The 8,197-nt window shown below is 40.6% G+C and overlaps 2 protein-coding genes across 4 annotated transcripts; one reads left to right on the forward strand and one right to left on the reverse strand.

Moving 5' to 3' along the window:
• Nucleotides 1–659: 659 nt before the first annotated feature.
• Nucleotides 660–5,548, reverse strand: LOC131139939 (glycerol-3-phosphate acyltransferase-like). 3 transcript variants are annotated; one of them, XM_058089883.1, is made up of 5 exons: nucleotides 5,530–5,548; nucleotides 4,240–4,299; nucleotides 2,356–2,397; nucleotides 1,918–2,031; nucleotides 660–919 (listed from the first exon to the last, which is right to left on the reverse strand). In XM_058089883.1, exons 2-5 carry the CDS (start codon nucleotides 4,265–4,267, stop codon nucleotides 855–857), a joined length of 249 nt encoding a protein of 82 aa, XP_057945866.1. In that variant the 5' UTR covers nucleotides 4,268–4,299; nucleotides 5,530–5,548; the 3' UTR covers nucleotides 660–854. The 3 variants fall into 3 exon arrangements, with proteins under 3 accessions (XP_057945866.1, XP_057945867.1, XP_057945868.1); XM_058089884.1 differs by lacking the exon at nucleotides 5,530–5,548 and adding an exon at nucleotides 4,608–4,619; XM_058089885.1 differs by lacking the exons at nucleotides 4,240–4,299; nucleotides 5,530–5,548 and adding an exon at nucleotides 3,044–3,208.
• LOC131139935 (galectin-8-like) lies at nucleotides 4,218–8,183 on the forward strand. Its single transcript, XM_058089879.1, has 8 exons — nucleotides 4,218–4,430; nucleotides 4,613–4,701; nucleotides 6,154–6,364; nucleotides 6,450–6,569; nucleotides 6,635–6,661; nucleotides 6,965–7,053; nucleotides 7,118–7,283; nucleotides 7,356–8,183. The coding sequence occupies exons 1-8, from the start codon at nucleotides 4,392–4,394 to the stop codon at nucleotides 7,503–7,505; spliced, it is 891 nt and encodes a 296-aa protein (XP_057945862.1). The 5' UTR covers nucleotides 4,218–4,391; the 3' UTR covers nucleotides 7,506–8,183.
• The last annotated feature ends 14 nt before the right edge of the window (nucleotides 8,184–8,197 follow it).

Consider the following 8,197-nt stretch of genomic DNA (forward strand, 5'->3'; position numbering starts at 1 on the left):
TTTCTCAAGAAATGAAACTGTTCACAGAAAAAGGTTGGTGGGGGCCACTGGGTTGAGTAGACGTTCTATCTAGACTACATATTGCCTCTCATGCATTTGGTTTAGATTGGTGAATGATTAGCCCTTTTTACAACATGGACGTCAGGTTATATCAACTTAAATAAACACATTTCTAAATGCATAAGTTAAACCATGAGGTGATCTGCTGTAGAAGATAATAATGGATTTCATTCATATAGCACTTTTTATGATACCCCAACTACTTTACACAGCGTTATTTATTAACTTATAAACATATATATTGTATATGGAACATATGATTGACCTCATTGGATGGCTGGAATCAATATTTAGTTAACCAGTTCTATCAACACTTTGAGACCATGAGTATTCATTTTGATTCAACACTGTTTCACCAAAGTGTTTAGTGTATGATTAGCATATGTGTATGTGCAGTTTTAACCCATTTTCTATTTGTTTCCAGTGCATCTTTTGGAACAATATAGTACTTAGTGGCTGTAGGCCTGTATCATCCCAAAACTTTGTAATCGAGCCTTGAACATGACCTTTCAGTTTAAACTAAAACCATGTGGATATGTAACTAAAGCCTCATATATCAATGTTTTGCACTTTGGAACACACACACACACACACACACACACGTGTGTCACATTTTATTCGCAAAAATATCACACATACAGTGGAACCGTAACATTTCCATTCATATTATTTGGACAGAACTTAGGCTTGACATCTGTTTTACATGAACATGAATAATGGCACCAAAGGTGGTGGAAATCCTAACAATTGAAATAGGAGACATGTTTTAGGATGGTCCTTCGGTGGTCAAGGATTCAGAAGAGAGCCATCACCAAGCCTGCGACAGGTGCAGTAGCAGCAGCACTCGCACCAGCTGAACCTAAAATGAGATGTCACACTTTAGATCAGTGTTTCCCCACTGATCCTAGGCACATATTTCAATATTAGAAACACCTACTAAAAAGACTTCCGCTATAGTTTACCCAATCCCAAGGACGTATTTATTTTATTATTTTAAGAGGTGATAGGAGCATGGAGGAGAGTAGCGCGCAGAAGGTTAGGAACATTTTAACACATGCACACGCATGCACACACACGGTTTAGTTCCAAATGTTAAAACTGTAAATAGCTCTTCTTCTTTCTCTTTTGGCTTTTCCCTTCAGGGGTCGCCACAGCAAATCATTCTCTTCCATCCAACCCTGTCTTCCACATCTGTCTCTTCCACACCAACTACTCCTCATGTCCTCCTTCACTACATCCATAAACCTCCTCTTTCTCTCCTCTACGCCTCCTACCTGGCAGCATCCTTCTACCAATATATTCACTATCTCTCCTCTGGACATGTCCCAACCATCTCAGTCTGGCCTTTCTGACTTTATCTTCAAGGCCTCAAACATGTAATGTCCCTCTGATGTACTCATTCCTGATCCTATCCATCCTGGTCACTCCCAATGAAAACCTGAGCATTCTCTTCTCTGTATCCTCAAAACTGTAAATAGTTCATGGTGTTTTATATTTGTATATAAATTATTTGATTATATTGATGTAAAACAACCCTTTTTGTGTTGTTTAGATATTTCAGATGTCACAAAAGCAACAAATTTGTTTGAAATGTATCTTTGCACAAAAAGCTGGTTTTCTCCCTATTTCAGACGTGAACTGATATCCTGACACCTACCTATATAAATAGGTATAAATAGATTTTTTTAAATGAAAGATAAGAGTCTAATCTTTCTTTTAGTAGGTTCCATGTTTATATAGCCATAGAACACAATATACTGTGTACCTTGAAAAATCACTCAAAATTGTCTAAAATGTCTGGAATTTAATTAGTTAAAATATCTGTGTGCATGTGGACGTGGCCTCAATATACTGTACCTGCTACTGCCGCTGTGCCTGTTAACAGTCCAGCATTGGCCACTGCGGTCACTCCCACTGCAGCAGAGTAACCAATCGTTGCAAGAGCAACAGGGGCAAAAAACAAAACCCCTCCTGGTGAAAAGCAAGAAAACACCAAAAATCACAGTCACTAACTCTTGAGCATAACTGGCTGTCATTCACATAAACCAGGGGTCTGTAACTCACGGCCAACAGGCCACTTGCGACCTGCAGAGTCACATTTTATGTGGGGTACCCGGAGGTTAGATTCCCAGCCCTACTCCCAATACTTGATCCAGCCCAGTCTCCCTCAGACTCTACCCCCAGCAGCCTCCGGGTAAATTCAGTTCAAGACCCCCGACATAAAAAGTAACAACGCATCATTAAACTTGTGACAAAATGTATTATGTATATGTCTAATATACTGATAATGCTTACCTGCCGCACCTGCTGTACCTGCTGCAACTGCGAGTGCTGTGACTGCAACATAAGAGGGGGCAAATTTTCATAAAACACAGTCAATCTCCAAATACTGTCACTTTAATTTACCATGAAGTTCAGTTAAAGCATATTACACTACATGTATACATTCCAAAAATAAAATTAAAATAAAATCCACATTCAATGCGAATGAGACAGAAAAAGTGTTGGAGAAAACATACTGTTTACATGAGCACCATATTAATGTTCCTACTACATCACTAGTCACACAAGGTCGTTTGTATGCTGGACTTGGGTTTGATTTACCCTCCTTTTTGCCAGCATTATTATTGTTAACTCTATGTAACAGTGCAGTACTTAACTTGCTCATACAGTATTATTATAGTATTATGGTTATTATTATTATAGTATTATGGTGCCATGGAGAGATATGTTCCGGATGGGGAAGGAAAATGTGTGACGGACAGAAAGTGACGGAGAAAAAAGAGCATGATGCAGTTAGTAGTGGCGTGTGTTACGGCCGCGACATAGCCCTTGTAGGAATTGTTGCTTTTTGGACCTTAATAAAAAACCGACAGTTGTTCCGCCTATCTGAGTCTTACGTGTACAGTAAGGTGAAATTAACTTGATTTCTTTCTAAATTAAAGAGCAACAACTAAAAAGCTGAATTGCAACATATACTCACGCAGTCCCATTTGGTCTTTGTGTTGTGACAAAATTGAGACTCGTCAAGATGGTGTGAACGTCACAGAGATCGCCGTTATTGAATGTGTCTTTCTGCTAAAATGCCGAAGAGAGATGTGCGAATCATGAACGAACCGTTAATAACGAGGGCTCGTCAGCTCGTTCACTCGCTCGCAACCCCCGCCTCCTGTTACTTGGCTCAGATCAACTCCTCTTTTCTCGTCTTGGCCGAGATGAATCACGGGTACTCGTTACCAGTGAGTCAGTGAGACCGACTCATCTCACGCACTCAAGACTCGTGTTTTATTTATTGAAAGAGTACCACTGATTCATTTTAATTAGTATATCATAATAACCAGAGTCAGTAAAAGGAATGAATTTACATAATCAGAATGCCGTATTTTCACAAAGAGGTGGGGAAATTTGACTCAAATAGTCTGATTGGCTGAACACGTCATCGATGGGCGTTAATTAGGTAGCAGCCTTGGTCCTCTGCTCTTCCATTTTAAATTATTTCTACTCATCAAAGACACAGCCACTCTACTGTACAGTAAATAGATGACAATAATAGTGAAATAAATGGGCTGCTACTCGGTAGAATAGGTTGCCTTGGTTGGTCCTTAAGTGAATAAAATGATACAAGATGTTTTCAAAATAATATCAGTGATAATAATGAATAATGATATAAAATATCATTTTATTAGCAAAAACATTACTCACTGAAAATTACACTGCGACAGTAACATTCCCATTCACGTAAATCCATCTGGACACACAGGTTAAGATTGCCATCTAGTGGAGGGACATTTCATTGTTCTGCCTGTCACTACTACAATCCCTTCAACACATAAAGAAGAACGAGCATGTGTTCTTGTCATATAAAACGATGTAAATAAATAAGCATTGCTCACAAATATTTCATAATGTCACAACTACACTGGAATAATAAACGATATGGCGGGGTAAAGTGAGCATCTTGTGAAGCTAGTGAGGGCAGAAGAGGTCGCCAAATCCATCCACATAATAACTAAATCATACATATAATTACTGGTTTTAAGGAAACTCCTCAATAGTTGTCAGTGTACCTCCTCTCAAAAATCGTTAGAGATTAAATTGTCTATTTATCTCAAATCAGATTTTATATTTGAGTGAGTCGCCTTTAAAAGAACCTGGCTAGTCCGCTGTGCGCATGCGTACCTTGTTCGACGTGGATGGCGGCGACCATTGGTACTTTGTTGTCGTCCTCCCTGTTTCACTCTGGATGACAGAAGAGGGTCACAATTGGCCCCCAAAATAACACGTCTGTTTTGTCGTTAAGCTATAGTTTGTAGACTGACAGAGAAAGCCCAATGTCGGTGGCAAATGCGAAGTATAGTGTCCTGAAACCGGTGAGATACGTATTATGTATGTACGTATGTATGTGTTATTATTACAACATGGATTGGTTTTCTTATTATAATAGTCCTGTACGGTCACTTGTGCAGTACGCAGCAGACTCTCGGCTAGAAGCTATTGTGTCTGCTCGCAGATGCACTTTACGAGACATTGTTGTGAAATATGCCCACCTCAGGTGATCCCGTACACAGGGTCTATACCTGGAGGCCTGCACCCAGGAGAGATCATCATCGTTCAGGGTACAGTGACCCCAGACGCTGACAGGTGAGCGACCATAGAAGACATTATGTACAGAAAACCAGACACTCAAATCAGAAGAGCCATTGGAATTTGACATCCATCATTCCCAGCATTAAACATTCCATTATTAAAAAAACCTGCCACGGTCATAGGCATCAAAATTATTTATCATATTGGATGTTTATTATCAGTGGTGTAGAAATGAACTGTATCACATAGAGAGCTAGATTAGCCATTATTATGCTCACGCAATTTAGCTGCAATGTAGTTCTCGTAGTTCTAGCTGCACGAGACATCGATTTTCTGTACCGCTTATGATTAATTGTAATTGATCTGTTAGAGGGATTGATGAAAAAAAAACATGTGACCTCCTGTCAACCACCCATACACTCGCTTCCACTTATTGCTGGGTTTACGTGACGTCACATCCGGTTGCCAACCCTGCTTCACAGATGCCCCCTCCCCCCCAAACAAAGGTATCCCTAACCTGAAGGCATGTAATACCAGAGCAAAAACACATAGCTAGCTAGCTAGCTAGCTTCTAGCAGCACACAAATTACGCCTAAAATCAGACTGAACATTGGTTATGGCGCTCAAACAGTGCAGCGAAACGATGAAGGACATATAAAAGACAATATCCATACAAAATGATTGGGTGTAAGAAAGGAAATTGACTCCTTACACGTATTATTTTCATGGCGTCTGACACCGAGATAAGGGTTCATTGCTTTTCGACTGTTTTATGTCTTCATGTATCACATTCCTCACACAATTAGAGTAAATAACTCCAACCACGTTCGCTTTAATCTCCAAAATATTGCACAAACTGTGCGTGTGAGTCCGTATACGTACTTCATGAGTGCCCGCCGTCTGCTCCCCGGAACTGCGTCAAGGTCACGTGGTTGAAACCCAGCAATACAGCCCGTACCATACTGCCGCCAGTGGTCAAAGAAAGTATAGCTTCGCCAAACAAACCAAATAAACTAAACCCATATGATGCATAAATGGCCAGTACAATCATAATCAAATACAGGCCGCACAATTAGCTTGAAAGCCACACAGGTAAGAGTAAAAGGCAGCCCTTTTACTAGCTCTTATGATATTGTGCAGATATACTGTGACAATTGAGTAAAAAAGGCAACGTGGAAAATATTTTTCTTATATTATAAATTCACCCAGCACCACATATTGGAACAAATTTCATGCATACTCAGGGTGGATGATGAACATTCCTTAACACTACAACTGGAAGAAGCAACTGACTGCTATAGATTATAGCACAAACCTCAGCCAAAGGCCAGTCAGTCACAAACACATAAATCACTGTCATTTTTTTAAATTAAAAACATATTTGCTACTTTCATGTGCAGAAAATGTCATGATTCAATGACCAACGGCACGAGCTGCACGCTGAAGTCTATGCTTCCTGGTTTCAGTTGCTGTGTAATACACCCTCGGTGCACATGGTCTTGTGAGGTTTCAGATTGACCTGACGTGTGGTGGTAGCACCAAGCCACGCTCTGACGTGGCCCTGCACTTCAGCCCTCGGTTCAAAGGCCCACCCTGTGTGCGATGCAACTCCCTGTTGCACGAGAGATGGGGTCAAGAGGAGACGCTGCAGCAGCTGCCCTACAAGCGAGGTGCCCCGTTCGAGACCATTATCCTGGTGTGCGAGGATGCCTTCAAGGTCAGCATAGTTAAAGATGAGTGCAGTTAAAATGTAAGAGATCAACAAGCATCCGATGTACCGATTCACTTGATTTATCCTACAGGTAGCAGTAAATGGCGCTCACCTGCTGGAATACAAGCACAGAGTCCCACTCAACAGGATCAACACATTTTCCATGTCTGGGAAAGTCCAAGTGCAGGCTATAGGCTACATCCCAAACTCGGTAAAGCTATTCCCATCCTTCAATTTGTCTCCACAATGACTAAAGTTTCTCTCTGTGTCTCACAGGCAATATACTCAGAGTCAGGTGACCTGGTGAGTTTCTTGTATTTTAACAATATGCCAAGTGCCAATAAAAACGCTTTAGACACCCCTGTAATGAATGATGCATACTACAGTATACCACATGCATCCACAGCTGGTTTGGAACACATAATACAGTAGTGTGAAATCAGTTGGGAGGTACGCACTTGCTTGGGCTCATTAGTGATTGAATTCAAAATCGTAACGTTTTTCAATTCCTGTATATGTAATGCCCGTGTTTCCCCCCATAATTTTGTCGACAGTGTAAGGTCATCCAGAATATTGTAGCATAAATTGTTGTCATATTGTCCCCAGAGCCTCCCTTACAAAGGCAGCATACTGAAAGGCCTGAGCCCTGGGCAGCACATCACCATCAAAGGACAGATCAGCGTTTATCCTCACAGGTAACCACTCATGACATTTATCTTTTGTCAAGGAGAGCGGAATCTCATTTGTAGTGTCTTTCAGTTTCACAGTCAACCTACGCAACAGCAGGACAGAGAACATTGCTCTCCACCTGAACCCTCGCATGAAGTCCAGTACATTCGTCAGGAACTCGTATTTGAATGAATCCTGGGGCCAGGAGGAGAGGGAATTGGTCTTCTTTCCCTTTTCTTCCGGCGATTACTTTGAGGTAAACTTGACTTATTTATTTCTTGCAGAAGTCTGGGGTCACAGTCAAACATTGTGTTCCGTCATTGGTCAGATTCTCCTCCTGTGCCAAGCACATCAGTTCAAGTTGGCGGTGAACGGTTCACATTTGTTTGAGTTCAGACATCGGGTGCAGGACCTGGGCAGCATCGACCAACTCGAGATCATGGGAGACCTGGAGCTTATGGACGTCAAATTGTGGTGATCAAACTGATGGGTTTGAGTCTCAAATTCTCATGTAGTTTAGCGTCTGTGCTGAAGGATCAGTGCTAAATGCTGCTCAGCATGGCTGGAAGATTGCAGCATGAGACTAAATTGAACACTAGATTCACAAAATTTAGGATTGCATTCATTTCCCATTCAGTCTTCAATGCACATAATAAAATGTGTAAATGTTGCTCTTTGTCACTTTGCTACCAAGCCATTTCATTCACTACACGCATGGCAATAACATGGAACACACCAATCAGAACTTGAGGGATATTTTCTTTCTTATGTCTAATTCATGAGGGGAATGTAAATACTTTTCTTGAAAATAACCACATTAAGCCTGTTATTTTAAAAAAAACTACATATTGTATTTTTCTTCTTCTTCTTCAGCAAATCTGCTATTAAGTTTATATATATTTTTTTAATTCAAACCATCTACATACAGGCATTTAACTTCAGATTCAAATCGGTTCTGTGAAGGAATCAAGAGTTCATTTGACATGGGCCGCACCACCTCTATTTCGGCACAAGATGTCAGGCGAGAGCTAACTCACCAAACCATTCGTTTTCTTTATAGCTGATGAAAATGTATGCGTTTAGATGTTTACAATGGTGTTGGTCTGATGAAATACAAAATAAAATCTATGATCAAAGTGGCTGGTAAGTTCAATGTAGAAACTAGCATCT

Source organism: Doryrhamphus excisus, chromosome 13 (genome assembly GCF_030265055.1).
Source record: "Doryrhamphus excisus isolate RoL2022-K1 chromosome 13, RoL_Dexc_1.0, whole genome shotgun sequence".
NCBI classification, from domain to species: domain Eukaryota; kingdom Metazoa; phylum Chordata; class Actinopteri; order Syngnathiformes; family Syngnathidae; genus Doryrhamphus; species Doryrhamphus excisus.

Bases quoted from the DNA above. Each gene is read 5' to 3' on its own strand.
- LOC131139939 (XM_058089883.1), bottom strand. From the start codon at position 4,267: ATGGTCGCCGCCATCCACGTCGAACAAG. The intron at 2,398-4,239 runs GTACGCATGCGC...CTTATGTTGCAG, and splicing joins CGCCATCCACGTCGAACAAG to TCACAGCACTCGCAGTTGCA. The intron at 2,032-2,355 runs GTAAGCATTATC...GCTTTTCACCAG, and splicing joins AGGTACAGCAGGTGCGGCAG to GAGGGGTTTTGTTTTTTGCC.
- LOC131139935 (XM_058089879.1), top strand. From the start codon at position 4,392: ATGTCGGTGGCAAATGCGAAGTATAGTGTCCTGAAACCG. The intron at 4,702-6,153 runs GTGAGCGACCAT...TGGTCTTGTGAG, and splicing joins GTGACCCCAGACGCTGACAG to GTTTCAGATTGACCTGACGT. The intron at 6,365-6,449 runs GTCAGCATAGTT...TTTATCCTACAG, and splicing joins TGTGCGAGGATGCCTTCAAG to GTAGCAGTAAATGGCGCTCA.